Source organism: Pelobates fuscus, chromosome 4 (genome assembly GCF_036172605.1).
Source record: "Pelobates fuscus isolate aPelFus1 chromosome 4, aPelFus1.pri, whole genome shotgun sequence".
Taxonomy (NCBI): Eukaryota; Metazoa; Chordata; class Amphibia; order Anura; family Pelobatidae; genus Pelobates; species Pelobates fuscus.
In genome coordinates this window covers 146849476-146874918 of record NC_086320.1, presented here as the reverse complement: position 1 = coordinate 146874918, position 25443 = coordinate 146849476, and the positions used below count along the sequence as shown (strand labels likewise).

The window sequence follows — 25443 nt, the reverse complement described above, 5'->3', positions numbered from 1 at the left end:
AATGGTGTGTGAGATGCTAGCTGCCCAAACAGTGTTAATATCAAAATCAAATACAGAAAAACAAGGGCTGCCATCAGAAGTTTTGGGGCCCCTGACAAAGCTCAAGGTCTGGGCCCTCGGTGCCAGGCACTGAGTCCACTCACATGGCTTACTCTGTCCGCCCACAAGGATGCAGTACTGAATGTGGTATGTGTATAGTGGATGTAGAATAAGAATGTGTGTAATGGACGCAGAGTGCTTGTGGAAAAAGGATGCAGTGTGTAAAGTGGATGCAGATTTTACTCATGGATGTAGTGTTTGTGTGTATTAGATACAGTGTATGCAGCAGATGCAGTGTGTACAGTGAACACAGAGTGTTTGTTTGTGTATTGTATGTAGTGTGTGTATAGTGAATGCAGAGTGTGTTTGTGTAGTGTGTCTGGATGTAGTGTTTGTATTAGATGCAGTGAGTGAAGTGGATATAGTGTCTGTGTATAGTGAATGCAGAGTGTGTGTTTGTGTATTGTATGTAGTGTGTGTATAGTGAATACAGAGTGTGTTTGTGTAGTGTGTCTGGATGTAGTGTTTGTATTAGATGCAGTGAGTGAAGTGGATATAGTGTCTGTGTATAGTGAATGCAGAGTGTGTGTTTGTATTCACTATACACACACTACATACAATACACAAACACACACTCTGCATTCACAATACACAGACACTATTTCCACTTCACTTACTGCATCTAATACAAACACTACATCCAGACACACTACACAAACACACTCTGTATTCACTATACACACACTACATACAATACACAGAGTGCGTTTGTGTAGTGTGTCTGGATGTAGTGTTTGTATTAGATGCAGTGAGTGAAGTGGATATAGTGTCTGTGTATAGTGAATGCAGAGTGTGTGTTTGTGAAGTGGCTGTAGTGTTTCTGTGTATTAGATGCAGTGTGTGTAGTGAATGCAAATTGTGTGTTTGTGTGTATAGATGTGTGTATGTATTAGATGCAGTGTCTGTGTATAGTGAATGCAGAGTGTTTGAATGTGTAATGGATGTAGGGTGTGTATAGTGAATGCAGAGTGTGTGTGTGTAGTGGATGATGTGTGGTCAGTGTAGTGTATGTGTGTGTGGTGGATGTAGTATGTGTATAGTGAATGCAACGTGTGTGTGTGTGTGTGTAGTGGATGCTGTGTATGTATAGTGAAAGCAGAGTCTGTGTTAGTGTAGAGAATGCAGTGTGTTAGTGTAGTGAATGCGGTGTGTGTGTTAGTGCAGTTAAAGCAGAGTGTGTGTTAGTGCAGTGAATGCAGAGTGTGTGCTAGTGTAGTGTATGCAGTTAGTGTAAATGTTGAGCAAACTAGGGGAAAAAAAATAGCATTTTTTTCACATTGATGTTATTCCCTACTCCCTGCTTCTTACCTGGTCCAGGGAGGGGGGAGATTCCATTCCCTTGTGGTCCGGTGGCATGGTTGAGCCCGTCTGCTCAATACAGCTTCTCTCTCGATGTATCACGAGCATGGTTGGTGTGCCACATGGAGCATTGCCATGGCAAAGCAGCGGGTTTCGAGAGACTTAGAGAGAGGAACTGCAAAGGAAGGATAGAGTGTGCTGGGCCTCCTCTGCGGTATACAGTCAGCCGGGGGCCCGCTGCTGCATATAAATCTAGCGATAATCGCTATATATATGTGCACATAAGGAATGTGGGGCCCGGGACTTCTATGGCAGTTATTACCCCCTGATGGCGGTCCTGGCATCAGATGCAAAATAATGTACAAAAAAGTGCTACCAGTGTTTATTTAAAGGACCACTATAGTGCCAGGAAAACATACTCGTTTTCCTGGCACTATAGGGTCTCTAGGTCCCCCTCCCGCCAGGCTCTGGGGGAAGGAAGGGTTTAATCCCTTACCTTTTCTCCACCGTCAGGCTCCCTCGGCAGTGGGGACTTTCTGCCTCCTTTCCCGTCATCGGCTGAATGCGCAGCAAGAGCCGCGCGCGCATTCAGCCAGTCTCATAGGAAAGCATTCTCAATGCTTTCCTATGGACGCTGGCGTCTTCTCACTGTGAAAATCAGTGAGAAGCACGGAAGCGCCTCTAGCGGCTGTCAATGAGACAGCCACTAGAGGCTGGATTAACCCATATGTAAACATAGCAGTTTCTCTGAAACTGCTATGTTTACAGCAGGCAGGGTTAATCCTAGATGGACCTGGCACCCAGACAACTTCATTAAGCTAAAGTGGTCAGGGTGCCTATAGTGGTCCTTTAACCCCTTAAGGACCAAACTTCTGGAATAAAAGGGAATCATGACGTGTCACACACGTCATGTGTCCTTAAGGGGTTAAGGACAAACATCATGGAATTTGCCTAACTTCTTGAAACTATTCTGTTTATTTTATTGCTCTACAGCAAGGCACAGAAACAATTTAGTAAATAGTAATACAAGTTCTGTTGCTTTGGAGTAATTTCTCTGAAAGTGACTGTTCTGCTAACTACTATAGAGGCAGTGCTCTTGACATCTGCAGAGAAATGAGTGCACAAAACATTTTCCAACTCATCTATTTAATGAATATTCTGAAAGTCTCCAATAGTATGCCATTTGCAGTCCCTCTGACACTGCTTAGTGAACAAGTGGGGGTGGCAGAACCTGTCGCAGTTTTGAGATATGATCTGCATGGCCAAATGCTTCACAAGGGAGATCCTTCTTTTGACTAAAGCATTAAAAATCACCTAGAACTTTTGTTGAGAATGTTTTTCATGTGATGTTCTGTTTTCTTTTAAATGTATATCAAGGATTTATTAATTGATGTTTCAATCCTCTTCAGTCCAGGTACACAGAATGCATTGGGGAACACAAAAAGAAACATTGGGGTTATGTCTAAAAAGGATTGTGTTCTAAAAAGTGGTGCAAACATGGAAACACAACGCTTTTCATACACAATATTTTTGTTTCTACCTCTCTACATACTATATTCAATAACAAAAACTAGCAGAGTTTGGGGCGGAGCCTGACCGGGGAGCTGATCAGACACGTTGTCTGTGGGCTCCCGATCCTAGACCCAAACACCAGCATAAATCGAGGGGTACCCGCTTCATATCGAACCCCAACCTACCTTACCTTGTACTACAGAGGTTCGGGAACACGGGGATACCTTACATGACCTGATTGCCCGCTGGGACCCCGGGCTGGAGGATCGAGGCCTACACCTCGCAGAGCACAGGAGAGGCGGCCGATCTCCTGGCTCACTTAAGCATGCAGCACCCGCAGTATCGGGCTGCCCCCCCCCCCCTTGGGACCAGCGGGGGTTATCCCGGTCCCAACCAACAAATCTTGCATACTCACATGGCTGACGAACGACGATGACAGCCCAAACTACATGCCAAACCAGCAGGCCGCAAGTAGCACTAAAATGGCGGATGCTCAGTCCAACTACGGCCATGCGCTAACAGAGTGCCGATCTAGCCCAGACGAATCCTTAGACACACGTCTGCAAAAGCTATTTGAGGACTTCTGGGCGAAGGTGGAAGCTCGACATGCTCCAGCACAGTCGCAAGCACAAGTGAGCAGGAGGGCAATGGAGACACGAGAGAGCGACAGCCAGTTGGGGACCGGGAGACCTTTGGGCATGAACCCGACACAGCAGACGACCACGGCCCACACAAGCCCAGCCGGGCTGAAGGCCCCGAAGGGCAATGCCCCAACGCATCTCCCACACAGGTGGAGGTCCACATGCCGCCGGCAGCGTACCACCATCACGGCTACCAGACCTGCCCGAACGGGGAAGGGCCCGGGCTTTACAAGACCTCAGGACCGTGGAAAAACGATGCCGACCTCCCAACGAGCCCGGAGCAAGGAGGTGAAACCGACCCATCCTTGGCTGCCCGCCATTCTCAATGCGACTGACAGGCACGAAACCGCAGCCTCCAGATCGGGCATCGGCTGACCTCACAGGGACTGATTCACAATATCTCCCATAGCCGATACCTGGGTACAAAAGGGACAGCTCTCCTAAAATAAGCGAGTGTATTTTTACTTTTACTGTCTGTTAAATCTCAGTTGATTTTGTCTGTTTGCCCCATGTTTAGAGAAGACCCCCATTCTGCAGTATGATAGTTGCCTCAAGCATTTAGGAAAACTGTTGTACAGAGTGCATAGATAGCGAGCAGCACCAGTATATACGCAGAAAACGTAATTACTTACACGCCACTTGACCTGGCATGCTGCACACTCAAATAGCCTTTATGTGTCTCACAATTCAATATAATTGTTACTGTGCAAGCAGATGTAAAGTCCACTAAGCTAGAACTGAACGCAGAAGCATGAATCCAGACAGCCTAAGTTAATTTACTATTAAGCGTGTTTAGTCAGTTTAGCCTAAATGTTGTTGTTTTTTTTTTCTTTCTCACCTTGCTTCCCTCTCTTGACAAACGTGCTCCGCTCACTTAACAGTTACATGATCCTCGCTCGCAGTGATATTTATGTTCAGGTGAATGTATATAGCTTGCCTTAATCACTTGTGAACCGTAATACCTGACATTTGTACTGCTTTTCGCTACCTGTTACCACTTATTACCTATACACTTAAAAAAAATTTTTTTGCATTTCTCAACTGCCATAATTGTACTACGTTGTATTACCGAGCTTATCACTGCTATTGTGGCAAAATAAGCTGTTATGTTCACTCATGCATCCAAAAATAAAGAATTAAAAAAAAAAACTAGCAGAGTTTATACTTGTGCAAAACAGGGAGTCAAGATATAGGACCTTGGTTGAAAAGGCTACTCCTAACCTTTTTGGCTAAACATTGTTTCCCCCATTAACATTATTCACTTGGTCCCCTCACCTAATTTTAAAATGAGCCATAAACTTAAGTGGAATCCTGCGGCAGGCAGAGCTCCCCCTCGCTGGTCTCCACGATCTGTCTGATAACACTTCTCCCTCACCATTATCCAATCAAATGCGCTTGGAGCCAGATAGAGAGGGAATAAAAACAAGTCCATCAAGGACAATAGGGAGGCAGGGGAATCTAGGCTTCCCCATGCAAGTGTGTTTCCAGGCCTACAAGGGTAGAAGCTTTCTATGTCTGTCCCCAGCACACTATGAGTGCAATAGCCCCTGAGCCACCAGCCTAAATATATGTAGTTAATTTGTGCAGTTACATTTTTTTAATTGTCAGTGCTGTTCTGGATAGTATACAACACCTGTGTTATTTATAATCAGAAAAGCTGATGCCCACACTTGCTCCTCTCTCAGGCCCTCCCGTCTGTGGCTGTAAACCATTGTATCAACTCCCTGGAGTTCCCATTTGATTTGTACCTAAGCTCCGCCTAAGTCCCAACCAAGGGCCAAGCTGACATGAAAAGCCTTGGAAACACACATGGGTCAACTTCCAGCTCTCCACTGCAAGGGGTGAGGGACCATGAGTTTGTGTAGTGAGCTTCTTGTGTGTAGTGATCGTGTGTGTCAGTGAGCTTTCTGTAGTCAGCTATGTGTGCTGAACTTGTAGGTCAGTGAGTTTGTGTGTGTCAGTGAGATTTCGGTAGTGAGTTTGGTGTTGTGATCCTGTGTTTCAGTGAGATTGTGTGCAGTAACCTGTGTTGGCAGTGAGATTTCTGCAGCAAACTATGTGTACGGAGATTGCACCTGTGTCAGGCAGCTTGTCTATAGTGAGCTTGTATGTGTTAGTTAGCTTTTTACACACTCATGTATAAAGCCATATGGTGTGAATCAGACTAAATACACGACACATAGGAGGGAGGATACATTTTGTGGCCACTAAGTTATTTTTGCCTCTTTGTAAGTGGCTTTGATTTACAGTATGGTAAATTATCCATCTCTATGCAGAGGTCCATAAAAAAACACTTTGGCCAGCTGCATGCAATGGCTAGCTCTGTACTACTTAGGATCCAGCAGCAAGGTAATCTGACACAACCACACAGTTGTTTTAACTACTTGGCAAATTGCACAGTAACTGCCACAATAGAATATTTTTCTCAGGGCTTTCATAATCACATCATGCATGCGCTTTGCACAGAAAGTCTTCTTTGCTATAATGTATCAGTCAGTCACTAATAGAGATCAGAAATTATGTTTATTTTCCTTCTACATTCCAACTGAATTTGTTTGATATGCAACATGTCCAATTATATTTTTATTAACACCCACAACTGTGGTGGAGTAATATTATTATGACCGTTATATCACTGTTCACATAATCAAATCAATGGCTCTCAGAAAGAGACAACCTACCAGCACTGATGTGGATCATCACTGCATTAGTCAGAGAGAGTGACCAGAATAGTGGCAGAGAGTAGGTTCTGTCACCTTTCATCACGGTGTCACAGTCATGGTTTAATAGTACAATATGCTTTATTGACTTCTTGTAAACATAAAGAATAATTTTAGAAAAACGCAGTTACAATTATCTCAGGTAAATACACAGAGCAAAAAACGTGGAACTACTCATTATCAAAATGATATAATTTTGCATTTAATATAAACAATGCAATAGAACCATATCAATCTGCCTCACATCATCTGCAAAAAAAACCTGTCAGATGTAGGAAACATTATTGCCATTCAAAACCAAACACTGTATAGTAAATATTTGCATATATGGCAGGCATTCTTCCATAAGGCCTGCAGGAAGACTTATACCTCAGTAGTGTCTAAACAAGGATATCCCGCAATATTAAAGTGCAAATTTCAAATTTTGGGATCCAGGTGGTGTTCATTTTGTAGACTATAGATCGGTTTACAGAACATTAGAACAGTATGGTCAGCTGCTGCATGGGAAGTGGTCCTCAGTCTTGAATACTGGTGGTGACTCATATCTCGCTTGTTGTGCTCTTGGAGAGGATGATGGTTTCTTGTTGGAAAGGAAGAACAAAATGTTTGCCTTAAAACATTAAAATATTTTATGGAAACAGAATTTGACATTCAACAACAATATGGAATGTTATACTGCACACTCAGGACTTCTAGTAACCGAATGTATTCACTAAACATGAAATTGTGGGGAAATGAATATCATACTGACAATATAGATACAAACTGTAGTTTTGGAAAGCATTCTCCAACTCCAGATATAATCAGAGATTGGCTATTGTAGTCTGAGTTTTCTAATTTGGCTTTCAGTTTACTAGAATTCTGTAATTTACTAAATAAAGCCCAATGTTTTAGACCTATGCATGCATTAATTTGCCATCTAGTGGCATGGGGAAATGATGTTTAGTTCCATCTTTTCTAACTTATCCTGAAAAAAAAAAAGAAACGCAACCCGGTTCTTGCCATAGCTACTCCCCTCTCTGTCTGCACAGGATGAAGCAAGTATTCAGTATTGTCATAAAATACCACAAAAAAAATTGTATAAGCTTGTAAGCGGCACTTCTACAGACAGCTAGAAAACAATGCTGAAATTGCACTTGTGCTTGGCACAGGCACTTACAGTTGGGGAAAATAGAGGAGACGTGCTGATGTTCTTGAATATTTTCTTGAATGGATTAGGAAATGTTCCAAGCTGTGTTTCTGCATGAGTAACCTGATCTTCCATCACAGCAACGTTACCTCCCACCTTTCTGACAAAGGCCTGTTTATAAGTAAATTGGACAAATTATTTTTTTCAATGCAAAAACCTTGAGCATGTTTTCAGTTCATGGTAAAAACCCATTCAGGTAAATGAACCCTTGGCCAAGAGGAACATGAATGATCTAGTCCTGGGGACAGATCTCTCTTTGCTGTGTTAGTAATACTGTTTAGGGTATTAAGAGACCAGAATTAAGTTGTCAGACCACTAGAGGGGTCAGCAAGGGTTTACTGTGATTTTGCCAATGTGAAGGGAAATGTATTGAAACATATATTAAGGATGCTGAAGGATTATGCAAATATTTCCCTACAGATACAGAAAAGAAGACAATGTAAATGTCCCGAAAAATGAGCATAGTTATGAAGAAGTACTTAAAAAAGGCTATTGGTCCAAAAATTAGAGTTGTTTTCTTTTCGATTAGTTAGTTTTTCAATAAATGCACTCAGAGTATCTTTCTTTATGAGAGAGAGAGAGAGAGAGAGAGAGAGAGAGAGAGAGAGAGAGAGAGAGAGAGAGAGAGAGAGAGAGAGAGAGAGAGAGAGAGAGAGAGAGAGAGAGAGAGAGAGAGAGAGAGAGAGAGAGAGAGAGAGAGAGAGAGAGAGAGAGAGAGAGAGCGCGCAAGAGCGAGCGCGTGAAATTATCCCTCAAGTATATATTAAACACCCTCAATTGAGTTCCAGCACTTTATTTTAAATACTGCAAGCAGGATAACATGTTATCAAACTAAATAATAATACTAATAAAATAAAAACATATTTATATATCTTAAGACAAATAGTTTAATGTCAAGTTAGCATATCAAAAAGTCCCTGCTTCTCAATCTTGCTGTACAGCTGTTTTTCTCACAGTCTCCAAGGACCTACGAACCATCAAAGTTTTTATTGATATTTCCAATGGCATAAAAATGAGAAGTCCATAAATTGCAGAACATCGGTGAGTCTTGAGGACTGGTTAACGAAGTATTGGTGTGAAGCTGTCAACTATACATTCAAAAATCAAATTAACAATTAAAGAAGTTTAAAATGTAGTCAAGATTAATAAACAAGTGCTGATTTACATACCTCAAGCATATCGATTTTATGATACAATGCTCTCATTTCTGTGGCTTTGGCATAAATTTGAGGCACTTTTTCATTCATCACTTGAGATGTGTCATTTCTAATCTGTAAAAAAAAAAATAAAAAAAAAAAATAAACTTAAAACAACATTACAAATTCATACTTCAAATTTATATTAAAATAAGTAAATATCCTGGACCAAAACATCACATACAAAACGTAAAGTGGTTCCGTCAAGTTAAATGCTTATACATCATATTATAGCATTTTATAACTATGTCTTGTGTTGTTGTTTTTTTGCATAAATGTATTCATGTAAATTGCAAAAACAATAAACATGTCAACCACTTGAATAATACATTCTGCAAGTACCAGAGCTATCTGGTCAATTGAGGGTGAACAAGAGAAAATACCAAAAGATAAATATTGTACAAAGGACTGAGAATATCTAAAAAAAAAACGGTGAGCTTACCGTTTAGTAGTGATGTGGGATCTGGCACCCATGGCCTCCAGGAACCATAGCCATTGGTTATGGTTCCCACAGTCTTCCCTTTATGTAATTTATTATTAGGAATCTCTTAAGGGACACTATAGGCACCCAGACCACTTAATCTCATTGAAGTGGTCCGGGTACACTGTCCCTGTTCCCTTAACCCTGCAATGCAAAACATTGCATTTCTAGTGAAACAGCAATGTTTACATTGCATTGGTAAGACCTCTAGTGAGTGTCTACCAGAAAGCCATTGTAGGGGCTTACTACAGTTTCATAGAGTTTGACTTTGCATGAGGACATTCTGCGTTTTAAAAACCTAATGGGTGCACGAGAGGGACAATATAGTGTTAGGAATTCAGCTTTGTTTTCCGAAAAAAATACAGTGTTCCTTTAAGAATATGGTTTAACTTCTTTATAATTAAAAAAATATATATTTACCATATCCAACATCCCAACAAACTCGTCGACTCGGATTAGCAGGTCTTCCAAACATTTTTCCAAAGTTTCAATCTAAAGAAATTGAATATAATACATAAATGCAACAAAGTCAGTAATTATTGCTTAAAATTAATCAAGAATAGAAAAGAACTTCAATCCACTGTTAAAAAATAATAATAAATGCAATGCAATTGTGAATGAAAATCCAAATTTCTCACATTAATGTGGAGTTGAGCAGTGAGTTTCATACCATACAAAAATCATTAGTTAATATTGTTAAGTTGTGACATTGACAGTGTTATTTATCAAAGTGAGAATTCAGAGCAAATTTCAAATTTAACGCAAAATTAACTGAACTGACAAAATTCTCTAATCTAGCTATGCTTCAACTTCAGCTGACGTTGCCTTAAAGGGCCAGTATAGCCACCAAAATAACTTTAGCTTAATGAAGCAGCTTTTGTATATGAATCAAACCTGTGATGTTTTACTGCTCAATTATCTGCCATTTAGGAGTTAAATCACTTTTATTTCCGCTTATGCAGCCCTAGCTACGCCTTCCCTGGCTGTGACTGACACAGGCTGCATGAAATCAAAATGGTTTCATTTTCAATCAGATGTAACTTACTTTAACCCCTTGAGGACCGATGATGGTTCAGGATGGTCATCAGAAACATCCCCATGAGGATTGATGACGGTCCTGAACCGTCATAACCTTAATTATTACTTACTTGATCGCAGCCGTTCCCCCACCAGCGATCCGCACTGCTCCCAGTCTGGGGGGACTGCCTGATAGCCCAGACAGTCCCCCCTCTGCAAATTAGGCCCCTGCTGGCCATGTGATCGCTCTAACAGAGCAGTCACATGGCCGCAATAGGCGTCAAGGCATCTGCCTGCAGGGGGACTGCCTAAACTGACAGGCAGTCTCCCTGCATCTGTTAAATAAATTTTTTTTATAATATATATATATATATATATATATACACACACACACACACACATCACACCTTATCATACTGTGTTTTTATATTAATATATTTATATAAAAAAATACACTTAATTAACCCCTTAAGCACACCTTTTATTCCAGAAGTTTGGACCTTATTAAAAATATATATATATTTAAGGGGTTAAATTACCCACACACACATGTGTAAGTTATTCTCACTGTATTTTGAGATATATATATATATATATATATATATATATACACACATACACACTTAAAATGAAATGTATATATAAAAATACAAAATATACATATGTCCATATACATAATTTCATAAATATACGAGTAGACTTCAAATATATAAATATTTAAATTCTATATGCCTATTCATGTAATGTCCTACTTGTATTTATACACACTGGGTGTTTTTAAACGCGGGACAAAATTTTCTATCTATTTAACCGTTTTTTTCATTAGCTTTTTTAGTAAAAGATTTTTCAAGTAAAAGTCAGAAAACGTGTTTTTTTTTCAAATTTCCCCATATTTTATTTATTATTTTAAAGTAAATTATATGACATGATACAAATAATGGTATTTAAAGAAAGCCCTTGTTGTCCTGAAAAAAAGACAATATATAAATTTGTATGGGAACAGTAATAAGAGAGAGGAAAATTACAGCTAAATACAAACACCACAGAAGTGTTAAAACAGGTACAATATGTCCAAAACAGCACAGTCCTTAAGGGGTTAAAAATTGTTACCTCCTGCTCTGTAAATTGAACCTTTTTTTTGTTGTCAATCTTTGTTTCATGGAGGCAAGTTTACAAACATAAAGGATTCACAATGTTAGTTGAGATTGAACATAGAAGTATAACCTTAACCCCTTAAGGACCAAACTTCTGGAATAAAAGGGAATCATGACATGTCACACATGTCATGTGTCCTTAAGGGGTTAAAGGATCACTATAGGGTCAGGAACACAAACATGTATTCCTGACGCTATAGTGTTAAAACCACCATCTAGCCCCCCCTGCCTCCATAAATATAGTAAAAAGCTTACTGTATTCAAGACTGAAGCTGTAATGCATGCTGTTAGACTCAGAAAAACAAGCTGTCTGCTGACATCATCAGAAGTGGAAGCCTAATCAAATCACAATGGAACTGTCTCGTGAGTTTGGGCACTATCGTGCTTGCTATGGGCCATATGGGGGCATTAGATTAGGCTTAGGTAGGCCTAATGGTACTCTACTGAGTGTTGAGGCATAAGGAAAAAGATTAAATTAAATCAACGGTAGTAATGCTGAACAGAAATAAAGTAAACAAAAACAGTGTGGTCATGTAGCTGCGCCCGGCTTATCTCCCTCCAGGCGTGAAGGACGTTCGGGCTGGATCCCAGGACTTGGTGGTGGAGGAGGTATTGGGCTCATGTGGGCTTAGTCCCAGTGTTATTTTTTGTTTTTTTTTTACCTTTATTTTTGTCAATCTTTCTTTTATTGAAGCATAAAAGATGGGGTACACAATAAAAAGAGGGAAACGTATAAATGGTTTACAATAGAAGGTTAGTAAATCGTTAACTTTGAGGGATTACATTTCCGGAATAGTGATGCCTAATTTTTTTTTTTTTTGTCTTGTCGTTTAGCAAAAACAGATTATAACCAGGAGCAATGCCTGTCTAAATAGGCTATTAAAGGAGTACCAATAGGCTATGCAATATCGTAGACACGCATTAAGTAAATAAAGTGTGAGTCAGGCTGAAGTCGTACCAAAAATAACTGAACAAAATATAACAAAAGCAGCGTCGAAGATATTCACAGGTTGTAGGCAGGTATGACCCTTGCATGGGCTAATCTGAATATAACATGTCTTATATTAGTGTCTAGCGCTATCCCTTCCGGTAGTATCATACAGGTGGACTGTTGCTTATAAGATTAGGTTTTAACCCCTTAAGACCGGAGGGCGTACTATTACGTCCTTTTAAAAGCGGCTCTAAACGCCGCCGGACGTAATAGTACGCCCTCCGGTTTTTAGTAACTTACCCGGTCGCTGGCGGTCCCACGCCGGCGATCGCGGTTCGGGGGACTCCCAGGGAGCCCCCCGCGGCACGTCCGCCCTCCAGGAGCCCTCCCGGCCATGTGAGAGTGAGGTCCTTGCGAGGACCTCACAATCACATGGCCGGTATAGCTGCCTGCTGCATTGCCAGCAGGGGGACCAACTGTAATGACAGTTGGTCCCCCTGCTGGCTGAAAATAAAATAAAAATGTTTTAAAACAGTGTAAAAATAAATAAATTATATACTTAGATCATATATATATATTATATATATATGATCTAAGTATATATATATACACATATACACACATACACCGTCTAGGTGTATTTTAATATTAATATATATATAATTATATATATATATTAATATCAAATTACACGTAGACTGATACGGATTAAATATATATATAATTATTGTTATATATATATTTATAAATAATATAAAAAAAATTAATATGTAAATACGTAAAAAAATTAAATAAAAAAAATAATTAAAAATAAAATATTAAAAAATATAAAGATGTGTTTTATTTCGTTCTAACTGTATTCTGATATTAATATATATATTTATATCAAAATACACTTATAACGAAATAATATATATATCTATATACATAAATATATACGTATATATCACTATATATATATACCTATATATAAATAAAAATATTCAAAAAAAATTATATATATATATACGTATATATACACATATGTATATATATACATATATTAATTCTACACATATATTTATGTAATAATTTTACATAATTAGGTATCCTAATTAATTACAATTAGCGGGACCTGCCTGACCACCCATGCCGAAAGTATAGGGAATTTAATTTGCTAGCACTATATTTAACCCTATAACTTTCCAAGACACCATAAAACCTGTACATGGGGGGTACTGTTTTACTCGGGAGACTTCGCTGAACACAAATATTAGTGTTTCAAAACAGTAAAATGTATTACAACCATGATATCGCCAGTAAAAGTGACGTTTTTTGCATTTTTCACGCACAAACAGCACTTACAGGGACGATATTATTGCTGCAATACTTTTTACTGTTTTGAAACACAAATATTTGTGTTCAGCGAAGTCTCCTGAGTACAACAGTACCCCTCATGTACAGGTTTTATGGTGTTTTCAAAAATTACAGCGTCAAATATAAGGCTTGTGTTTAATTTTTTTCACATTAAAATTCGCCAGATTGCTTACGTTGCCTTTATGACCCTATGGTAGCCCAAGAATGAAAATTACCCCTATGATGGCATACCATTTGCAATAGTAGACAACCAAAGGTATTGCAAATGGGGTATGTCCAGTCTTTTTTAGTAGCCACTTAGTCACAAACACTGGCCAAAATTGGCGTTTTTTGCATTTTTCACACACAAACAAATACAAACGCTAACTTTGGCCAGTGTTTGTGACCAAATGGCTACTAAAAAAGACTGGACATCGCTTATTTGCAATACCTTGGGAGGTCTACTATTGCAAATGGTATGCCATTATGGGTGTAAATTTATTTCCTGGGCTACTATACAGTCTCAAAGGCAACGTAACCAATCTGGCGAATTTCAATTTCAAATGTAACACGCTATATTTGACCCTGTAACTTCCCAAAACACCATAAAACCTGTACATAGGGGGTACTGTTTTACACGTGAGACTTTGCTGAATACAAATATGTGTATTTTATTGCAGTAAAAGCAAACATGACATTGACAGTTAAAATGTCATGAAGAACGAAAAAAATCAAAAAAAATCTTATTTTCTCCCATTTTTTTCATATTAAATTATGTTTCATAGCTAAATATTTGATATTAAATGAAAGCCCTGTTTCCCCTGAATAAAATGATATATAATAAGGGGGGGTGCATTTAATATGAAAGAGGTGAATTACGGTTGGACAGACATATAGCGCAAATGCCAGGTTTTGTTTACGTTTTGTTTCGTTCACAACTTGTACATTTGGCTGCGGTGTTAAGGGGTTAAACATAGAAGCATCAATGATATTCCAATATGTGACGATTCCCTGTCTGTACAGTATAATGCTTACTTTTTAAACAAGTAATACGGTCACAGATTTACATATAAGCTCCTCGGGTTTGACTTAGGTGTATGTGAGCGCGTGCCTTCGATTGTGTACTAGGCATGGCGGCAGGCATTTGTCAGTGTCGCTACTCTGTCCAAGCTCATGTTACATGTTACCTGCGATGCAGGGTATAAGGCATGCATGGTATTAAGCTTATTGTCCACAAGTGTGTCCAACCGCTTGGTAGGGCCCGCGGTCTCGCTGTTAGGGCATGTTAAGGCATGCAGGGCTAGCAGTGTGACAGTGTCCCGTTTCGTCGAGTATACAGGGCCCCCATCAGGTTCTCCTTCACCTGATGCCTTCTTTGTATAGGCGATGCGTATCCGGTGCTGGGTTTCTGTGTCCCGCTGCAGTACGAGTGTCAGTGAGGGTGTCCCCCCAGCCACAGGCTGGTGTGCAGGCCTTCATCTTCTTGCCACAAACTCGGTTGCCGCTGGGGTCCGGGTTTACTCTACTTGTGGGAGGGACGGAGGAGCTGGTCTTTGTCTGTCGCTTGCGTTGCTTCTTCCTCCGCCAGTGTGGACGATGCTTGTGTGTTCTTCGCCCTATGACCTGCAGCCCGGGTGGGCTAGGTTGTGCGTGGATGGGTAGGTGAGGCGACTTTGTGCCCAAGGGTATTCCCTCCACTCCCCGACATTCACGGTTCCGCTCACCCTTCATCGGTGGTGAAGGTGTCATGGGTCGGGCTGCTTGTTGCCGCCCAGAAGTGGAACAGTATCGCCTCTGGTCGCTGTAGGGGTGCATTCCATGGTGTTGGTGACGGTGTCATGTTCACCATGTGGGTCGCGTTGCCGGCCGCCATTTTAGCTGTTCTCTTTGAGGGCCTGCAGTTTAGCATGCCCAGGTCATGCTTATGTTGTCTTCTCGGCTGGGTGCTTTTGGAGTCGAGTGTGGACCGGGATGACCCCCACCAGTCCGGGGGGGGGCGGAGGGGGGGGAATGGAGGTGAGTGCATGAAGGGGTTGAGATCTGGCTTTACCATTCAGGAGAGCGGTCGTCTCTCCCTGGCTCAGTCGCAGGTGGGCCCCATATGCGTTGGTCGGGTTCCCGGGCAGTGTGAGACTCGTTTGTTGGTGCATTCGATGCCCCATGGTTACCCTGACTCGCTGAGTGCACTCAGGCTCCAGATTGTGTCTATTTTCGGGGTTTATACCCCCGATTTCGTCGTTTATTGTAGGAGATGATTCACAGCACGTCTGGTCGGCTCTGTGTTTAGGCTCCGCCCCTTAGTCCCAGTGTTTGAAGAAACGCTGCGGCATCAGTTATGGAGGTGAGTCTTAGTATTCTGCCATCCGCTGTTGTAGCCATAGGGGCTCTCGTTAGAATCCATCAATATTCCACTTTGGGTTCTCTTAGTCGACATGTAACTGCACCTAGGGACTTCCGCCATTGTAGGGGATTTCTGGTTGGATCCTGAAAAAAAATGTCAATTTGGAAGCCTACAAGTTCAAGGGAACTTTGCCCTCACTGCTGCCAGGAAGCGGTTCCTGTCCGACATGGAATGGCAGCGCACAATTATGTCGTGGGTGGCATCGGATGGGACCGGTCTGGATTTATTGATTCTGTAGCAGCCGTCGAACTGGAGTTTTTTTTAGCCTGCAAGTAAGGCAGGAGTGATTCTGTCAGTCGCCTTAAGTAGTGTGGCAGTTCTGCCCGGTTTATTGAATCTGGGACACCTCGGAATTTGATATTGGCACGTCAATTGAGGTCTTCAGTGATATCTACCCTCTGTGTCAGGGAAGTATGTGAGTGTTGTAAGCTTTGCATTTGGTCTTTTAACCTTTGTACCTCTTGAGTTCCTTGTCTTGGGAGTCTTTGCTGGGGCCAAACAGAGGTTTCTGGGATCTGCGTCCCATGGAGGGTTAGCATGCAGCTGGGGGGGGGGGGGGGGGGGGGGCTATATAGCTTTGCTAACTCTGCCTCAAGGTCTCTCGTGGCAGCCCGTGTGGTTGAATACCCTAGGTAGGCCCCGGATTTGCGGCGAGTCTTCTTGCCCGATTTCGGGTACAAGAAAGGCATGTGTCTGTAGCTTACCCCTTCCATAGTATGCTGAGTGCCGGGTTTGGGGTTAGTGCCCGAAGCTCTGATGAGATACGTCTGTTCGGCTCAGGCGCTAAGCTCCGCCCCCCTGTAAATTGAACTTTAATTACACACAGGATGCTCTTGCAGGGTCTAGCAAGCTATTAACAGAGCAACAGATTAGGAATACTAAATTAAACAGAATTTGCAATAAAGTGTAAACATTAGATGACTCTTTACAGGAAGTGTTTAGGAAGGCTGTGTAAGTCAGATGCAGGGAGGTGTGACTAGGGCTGCATAAAGCAATTTATCTCCTAAATGACAGATATTTCACAATTAAGACTGCAGGGGCATGACCTACATATCAAAACGGTTTCATTAAGCTAAAGTTGTTTTGGTGACTATAATGTCCATTTATGGGGTTACGACTGGGATGTGGGAAGAACATATATTTACCGCAGTCCTGCATATGAGCAGAGAAATAACCACTTTTTTTTTTTTTTTTTTTAGCAAAATGCAATAAGTGATAGTGTTGCATACCTCTCACCATTTCAAAAAGACAAACAAGAAGGCTTCAATTTTAGGGGGTGTGGCCAGGGGCAGGCTGTTCTGAGAAATTTTAGGTGATTTATTAATAACAATTAATGGGACTAAAATGTAATTTAGAACTAAAACAGTATCTTATTCACACAGACTGATTTTAAACACATTTATTGTAGTTAAAAGACATTACAATGATGATTATTGCTGTGGAGCTCTGTTAAACACTCAGACATCCAACAATATGGAGCTCTGCTACACAGACACACAGACACACTAACAATATGGAGCTCTGCTACACAGACACACTAACAATATGGAGCTCTGCTACACAGACACACTAACACTATGGAGCTCCCTGTGCAGGCTGAACGCTGTTTCCATGGTAACTCGGTCAGACACATCATTCATATCGCCCCGCCCACAGCCTAATCCCGGACTCCATTCCCTGCCGCACGTGACAAGAGAAGCCCCGCCCACTAGGTCCTCACCTCGGCCGTTTGCTCTCCCTGGAGCACGTAGCCGGTGTAGCTGGAAGCCGCAGCCGGCAGGAGGTGGTCCAGTAGGGCGGGAGGAGTGCATTGCCTCCCCGGCTCCTCCTCATCTTCTGTCAGGAGCCCGGCCGAGGCGCCGCTGCAGACGCTGTGACTCTGCGATACATGGCCGCTGTCTCCGGGGCTCCCCCTGCTGGCCGTGCCGGTATCTCCGTCTAACGGCCCCCACTGCCCCGAGCCTTCCTCCAGCTCCATTCCGACACCACAGACCGAAAGCAAAGCGCTTCCGGGTTCATAACGTAATACAGGGGGAGGGATGATGTACTGAGTACGGCGGCCGGGAATGTCCATTCTGGAAACGGATAGCCGTATAGGATGAGAGGAAAATAGCCATTACTAGGGTCACAGTGTAACACAGCACTAACCCACCCCACAGCCTGCACACTGATTATTGTATTCATATCACTAACCCCCCACAGCCTGCACACTGATTATTGTATTCATATCACTAACCCCCCCACAGCCTGCACACTGATTATTGTATTCATATCACTACCCCCCCCCCCCCCCCCTGCCTGCACACTGATTATTGTATTCATATCACTACCCCCTAGTAAAGCGTGCACGTCGAAGAAATCACACTGACACAGAAAAAGTTCAGTTAAATGAAAATTTCCAAGTGTTTTGTCAGGGGGGCGGCGTAGCCCCTTAAAAAGGCAAATAATGCAACGTATGCAAATACAGAAAGTAAACTTTTCAATTGGTTAAGTGTTAGGTGTTTTAGTAAAGTAAACATTTAATTGGTTAGTTGTTAAGTGCCTAATCTTGATGGACTTCCTCCAGAGGGTGTTGATGTCATCGTCATCTTAGGTGTAACTCCGGATGGAGACGCCATCTTACTACACCAGGGTCTTGGTCGATGGGAGTAGGTGCTCTAGCAGCCATTTTTTTTTTTTTATTATAATTCTTTATTTTTGGTGCAAATATGATTAACAAACATTCCTGTGGTGCCACGACAGCAGACACAGGTGGAATAATGCTTACAGGGTCATGGCGATATACAGTTGCACATTTTTGTTATGAAGTAGGATAACATGCTAGTAACACTTATTGTAATACAAGAAACACGTGTATGTAAAGTTAACAAGAATCATTACTAAGAATATCATGTCGTTCAACGCTAGAGTGCTTAACATCTAATAGGTGGGCCTGCGCAGTACGTAACCAAAGAACAAGATGGTGGCTTGCATTGTGTGGGTAAAACACTAACGGCAGTCTATGTACTATGCAAGTACGTGCGCTATGTACTACCACTACATCGTGCTTAATAAAGTGATTAGTCTCAGCATTAGCAAAGTGCATTGCGTTAGTTATAGTGCCCCATCAACAGCTACCAGTTATAGGAGCTACATCTACGAAAAACAATACGTCAGTTTTGGCAATATTATGCACGGTTGATCTAATATCTGCAAGGCTGGTTGCAAACATGACTTAGGTATTTCTATTTAGGCTCAGACCATCCAATAGTTTAGGCACTGTGTCTGATAGCAATTCCCTGAGGGAGGCTCCCAACTGACAGTTAAACATTAAAAGGATGTATACTGGAGACACATGAACATTAAAGGAAAATAAACTAAATATAATGCATGCAGACACTAATAAGGCCTGTGGTAGGTGAGTTGCTTAGCCTTGTGGTGGTGGTCACTGAGTCCCGAGTGGGTGCGATTCACAGTTTGCGGGTCAACCTGTAGGTTACTGAGCTACAGCACTTCCCTGCCAGTCTATGGGACAGGTTGATCAGCCTATGCCCACGGCTGGTAGGCCGCCGCTTCTGGGTGCCGGAGATGCCATGTTTTGGCAGGTGGATCCAAGGGGTTGGTAGAGTGGGTGCCCGTCTCCTGGGGTGGCTCTCTGTCCGTGTCGGTCCCCTGTAGAGGACTGTGATGTTTGGTAGGTCGCTTTTGTGTTCCCCACACCCTTCTGCATACCGGGTCTGTGTGGGTCTTGTGCCGTCTCCTGTTGACTGGATATCGGTGCGTGGGGTCTCCATCCCCCATGTCCTCGGCCCAAGGCCTTTTGGGGGGCCCGTGCCTGGTGTCCATTGATCCTTTCCGCGGGATCGTGGGCCCATGGGTTCTCCGGGTGTCGGATGGCCCTCTGGGTATATGGACGGCTGTGAGGGGTTACCTCCGTTTGAGCCCCCGGCTCGGAAGAAGAGCAGGTGTGGAAGGCCCCAGTATCCTCAATCCGCACCGCAGGAGGCGTATATACATGTGTGCCGTTTCCCTTTTCAGTCTTCTGCTTGGGTGAGGGGTATGCTTCAACGATTTTGTTCTGGGACCGTTGTTTTGAGCGGGAGGGTTGCCTCTGAGCTCGGTCTTGGATCCGACTCCAAAATTTGTGACAGATGTCATCAAATCTCCGGTTGAATGCGGTGAGCCAGTCTTGTGTTGTTAGGCCTGGCAATGAGTGCTGGGTCGCTGAGGCGGCGGCCATGTTGCGTGCGCCGTGTGGGTCTCTAATGGGCCCCTTGCTTGATGCTGGAGAGCGAAAGTTCCACAGCCAGGAGCGGGATATCCCCCCCCGGTCCAGGGGGGGGGGGGGGTAACGGGGTGAGTGATCAAGTGGTAGATGTGTTGCAGCTGCTTATGGGTCGGGTGATCGGCCATTTCACTCGCCCGGCAGCTGTGGTAGGCCGCAGTGTGGTCTCCGCTGGAGAGTCGAGTGTAAGTCCGCAAGGTGGCAGGAACTTCTCCCGGGATCATATATAGATGTGTATATCTTTGTAGGGTGTCGGCGGCTGGCTGGGTGCCCGATATCAGGCAGATTGTGTGATCCAAGTCTGGAGCTCATGCGATGTGCAGCCAGCCGCCATGCTGCCCAGGCCCCGCCCCCCTCTAGCAGCCATTTTGAGTGATAAATGAACACCGGTATACATAGTAAATAGACATTTTACACACATTAATATCTATCCATCACAGTCCCCCCTTAAAATGACTATTTACTAACATCTATCTCTAGCAGTTATATCTGTCCCTATTATCTGTCCGTAATAGCCTAGCTCATCTGTCCAACAGGCCTCGGAACTCTTTTTGTGCTGCGCATAAGACGAGCAGTGGCTTGTCCACCACCCCCCTCGCTACAGACTGTGCCTGAAAGGAAGTCAGATGCTGTCCCTACTATCCCTAAAATACTGTCTAGCCTTATGGTTAGCAGGGAGGGACTGCAATGGGGTATAGGGTTTATCGTAGTCTTCTTCATCTATATCTTAATGAATAAAAGCAGGTGTGGCTGTCTGATCAGCTGTTTTCTGAAGAAACTTTCTAATGCAGAGAAGTACACAACAGACAATACGAGCAAGGATAATCAACATTACATTAAGGCCAGGGACTAATGAAAGTATTTAGAAAACTGGGCAGACTAGATGGGCCGAATGGTTCTTATCTGCCGTCACATTCTATGTTTCTATGTTTCTACCGGGACTGCTACATCTATTTAAGCCAGAACTCTCTTCCAACTATTCATCCATCCAAACCATCTTTCCCATGGATCAGTAACCCCAGAGTTCTTTTTCAATTCTTCTGAGAGACTCACAAATTTCTCAATCGCCAGGGTCACCTTACCATTAGGGCCTGTGTTATATGGGATGAAGGTAAAACATGTCATAGTGTCCGGGAGCAATTTCCACACTCCTCCTTTTTCTGCCAAAATCATATCTAGGGCCATCCTATTCTGGTCATCTGGGGTGTGGCGTGTAATTGTTCAGCTATCCCTTGAAGGGTAGTTGTAGCGGACTGGACTCTGCACCAGAGTCTGCCCCAGTTTCCTGGAGGGGACTGCTTGCTAGCCTCCTGCCCTGCGACTATGGCCCTGGGATGGATTTCCCTTTAAGGCACCATATTTGGGCTTATGGACCTTTATTGTACAGTGCTGGTCCTTTTAAAAACAGTGTACGGACACATGGAAACTTTTTTGGACACCTTTTCTTCCCCTTTGAATCCCTGGGAAGGTGAGGCTTTTCCCCTCCCCCAGCTCCATTGTTCTCCAGCAGGGCGTTGTCCCAGGGACACTGCCAGACTAGTGGGAACTGGTTTTAGGTAAAGCCATGCTGGCAAGTGATAATAAAGGGACCTCACCTAACTTTTAACCACTGGACGGATTCATGTGATTTTTTTACATATGTTGCTCCCCAAGTTATGCTGATCACAGAAATATAAGTTTTATTCGTATGTGATGTAAAATCAGGGAGTTATAAAAATGTAATAAAAGTATAACTTTTCAGCTTGGAGATAATTAAGTAGATACAGTAATTGACTCAATTATCTCCTAAGCAGAGGGGAGGAATATGCTGGGTGTGTTTCTACTGTCCCATTGTGTCTGATTGGCTGTTGTACTTGCATTGTATGTGTGGTAATGTGTTTATTGGTTGTTCTGCAAAATCCTGTGGGCAGTATTATGTTTAGTGGATGGTAAATAAAAGAGGCTGTATGTGCCAGCACAAGGAGTCCTGCTTAACCCTCAAAGTGAAGTGTCGTCTCATTATTGGGGGAGGATTTATTGTATGCTGTTCCAGTTTGACTGCTAGGAGTGTAAACTTATTCGTATGGTTTCCTATTCAACTGTCTACAGCATTCATATGCTTGAGAGGATTTATACGCTTCTCTGATTCGGTGGTTGTGGTGTCTGCTGCAGTGCTTGGAGTCCTCAGGAAACACTAGGAGCATCCATTAACGGAGGTACCCAGTCGGGGTGCCAGGCGATCCGTTACAGTAGTATCTCTTGTATAATTTACAAACCGCTGCTGGTTATAATATATGTAATTAATCTAATTCACATTCTTATTGGCAGTAATGATTGGAAGAATGGATTCAAAACCCGCAGCAACTGCATCCCTAGCTTTGAATTCATCTGGCACCCCAATGGCATCAATATATACATGAGGGTCGAAACTGCCTCTTTCAGGGATGTTTCTCCTTGTTCTAGTGTGCGAGGGTGACTTATCCAGTGAGTGTTGTGGTCCTTCAGATATTATGTGTAGGGGCATAATAACTTTAGCTAAGGCACATTCCCCCCACCAGAGGCCTTCCAACCTTGTCCTAATCTTCATATCCCCACAAATCCAGTATATATCTCCCATCGACCGAATCTGATTTAGCAGCAAGGTGGCTGGAAGCTTGCTATAGGTGGCACAATACCCACTGGTGAAATTTCCCAGAAACCTGCCTTTCCTTCCATATATACCATAGTATGTATAGTTCCCTGGCTATATGGTAATACCCTCATCTGGCTTGGGTGTCTTGGTTAGAATTGGATATTTCTTTTTCCATGATTCACACACTGACTGGTTAGTCCCAGTTTTAGTGAAAAGACTCAGAAAACACACTTCTACGATAAGGGGTAGGATCAAGGGTACGGTACCTAAGTGGGGTCTGGCTCCCCCACATACATAGCAGTTAGTTTGATTATGTTTATTAGCATTATGTATTATCCATTCTAGCCATAGGTTAGTATCAGAGAACCCAGTTTCTGTAGCCGAAGTATTTTCAAATGTGGGGTTTGCTATGGCAATCATGTCCTTAAAGGTCTCGATGCGGGGCCTGAGTGGATTAGTAATTACATGTTGGGAGGCTACCCACTCAGATGATTGGTACATGTCTTGGTTTATTGTTGGAACCCCCCCTTTCCAATACATCCCAAGTATATATCGGCCAGCATCGCCAGGACTAGGGTTCTCTACGTTCAGGGTGAGTTTCATAGGGCTCCCCCCTCCCGGTTTGCAAAGAGTCATTCTGTTTAATAAAGACTCTCCATTCTTAAATTTTCTATTCATGGCACTCTGTGGCTTATAGCCCCAATCTGGCCGTGCATTCCAACCCACCGCCCTCCAGTAGCCACAGTCTTGTCCCCAGTAATAGTCTGTAACACATATGTATGGGTCTTTAATGCAGGGCATATCCTTATATAATGCTGGCATCATTGAGTATGGGAATGGACAACTGATAATCTCACAATAGTCAAATGCAAAGGTAGCCACACGTGTGTTAGAAGAGTTGTACCAGAATGTGACTACACTGTTATCTGTAGTAATAGCTACTTGTTGGGCCCTTGTTAGGCCTAGCAGTGAGAAGACAAGTAGGACAATCACGGCTTAGGACAGTCCACCTCCTCTGGAGCCGGAACTTTTTTTGTAGTGGGAAGCGTGTATCCAGGTCTTTTCCCGGCCAATTTAACAGAAGTAGCTGTGACTAGGAGGACTTGGAAGGGACCATCATATCTTGGCTCAAGAGAGTGTTTCCTCACAAATTTCTTGACCAAAACCCAATCACCAGGCAGCAATCGATGGGTACCGGCAGACCCGGACTGGTTATTTGGCATACTGGGCAAATGCACAGGGCCCGCGATGGCCATGGACCCAGGCCGATAAGGGGGATTCCAGGATCTCCCCTGCTGGCCCATGCAGAGCCAGCGCTATCAGAGCGCCGGCCCTGTTGTGTGCCTTCATGGGCCGTTGGCAAGACAAACTAGCTCCCCAACAGGCACTGAGATGCAGCCAGGGGAGGGAGGATGCGGCTGGGCGAAGCAGGGAGAGATAACCTGGGGGAGCTCTATCCTGCAGCTCTGCCGGGTTCCTCTTGCGAGGTCGGAGCATTGCCACGGTTACTATGGCAATGCTCCGATCTGGCGAGAGTGAACTCTACCCAAGGAACTACAGGGTAGAGCTCACTCCACACTGGACCTCCAGGGATTTCCTACCGGACCACCAGGGCTGGCAACAAGGTCCCCCCTCCCAGACAAAGGTAAAAAGGGAGGGGGTACATAAATATAATAATAAAATTAAAAAAATTACAACAACAACAAAAACACATACATATTTTTTAGTTTTACCCCACATCACAGTACACCTCCAAACACCACACTGCACCCCTCACATGCACACACTGCACCTCTCACATGCACACACTACACCCCAAACACCCCACTGCACCCCTCACATGCACACACTCCACCCCAAACATCACACTGCACCCCTTACATGCACACACTACACCCCAAACATCACACTGTACCCCAAACATCACACTGCACCCCTCACATGCACACACTACACCCCAAACCCCTCCAACTGCACCCCTCACATGCTCACACTACACCCCTCACACAAACACTGCACCCTAAACACCACAGAGTACACCTCACACACACCACAGAGCACCGCTTCACACACCGTGCACCCTCACACAAACACACAGTGCACCCCTCAAACACACACACAGCACCCCAAACACACAATACACCACACACACACACACAGTGCACCCTTTACGCATGTGTGTGCAGGGGCCCGGTCGGGCGCTGTGATGCTTAAACAGCGCGACCGGGCCCCTTCCTGGTACCGGCTGGGAGGAAGTGAGTGCCGCGCGTCACTTCCTCCCACAGGAGATAATAGCCGCGCGGGAGGAGAAAGGCAGGAGGAGGGGAGTTCCAGAGGAGAACTCCCATCTGCCTCAGCCTGCCACTGGACCCAAGGGAAACCACCCTCCAGGAAAAGGTAAGAACCTGGAGGGTGGCTAAATATGTGTGTGTGTGTGTGTCAGTAGTATGTCTGTGTGTGTCAGTATGTTTGTGTGTGTCAGTATGTCTGTGTGTCAGTATGTTTGTGTGTGTGTGTCAGTATGTCTGTGTGTGTATGTCTGTGTGTGTGTGTCAGTATGTTTGTGTGTGTCAGTATGTTTGTGTGTGTGTCA

The 25443-nt window shown here is 43.3% G+C and overlaps 1 protein-coding gene across 1 annotated transcript; it reads right to left on the bottom strand.

The window, feature by feature from the left end:
• Positions 1–6121: 6121 nt before the first annotated feature.
• On the bottom strand, positions 6122–17998 carry LOC134607905 (biogenesis of lysosome-related organelles complex 1 subunit 4-like). Its single transcript, XM_063450490.1, has 5 exons — positions 17696–17998; positions 9558–9629; positions 8630–8731; positions 7431–7571; positions 6122–6851 (listed from the first exon to the last, which is right to left on the bottom strand). Exons 1-5 carry the CDS (start codon positions 17951–17953, stop codon positions 6762–6764), a joined length of 663 nt encoding a protein of 220 aa, XP_063306560.1. The 5' UTR covers positions 17954–17998; the 3' UTR covers positions 6122–6761.
• Between the last annotated feature and the right edge of the window lie 7445 nt (positions 17999–25443).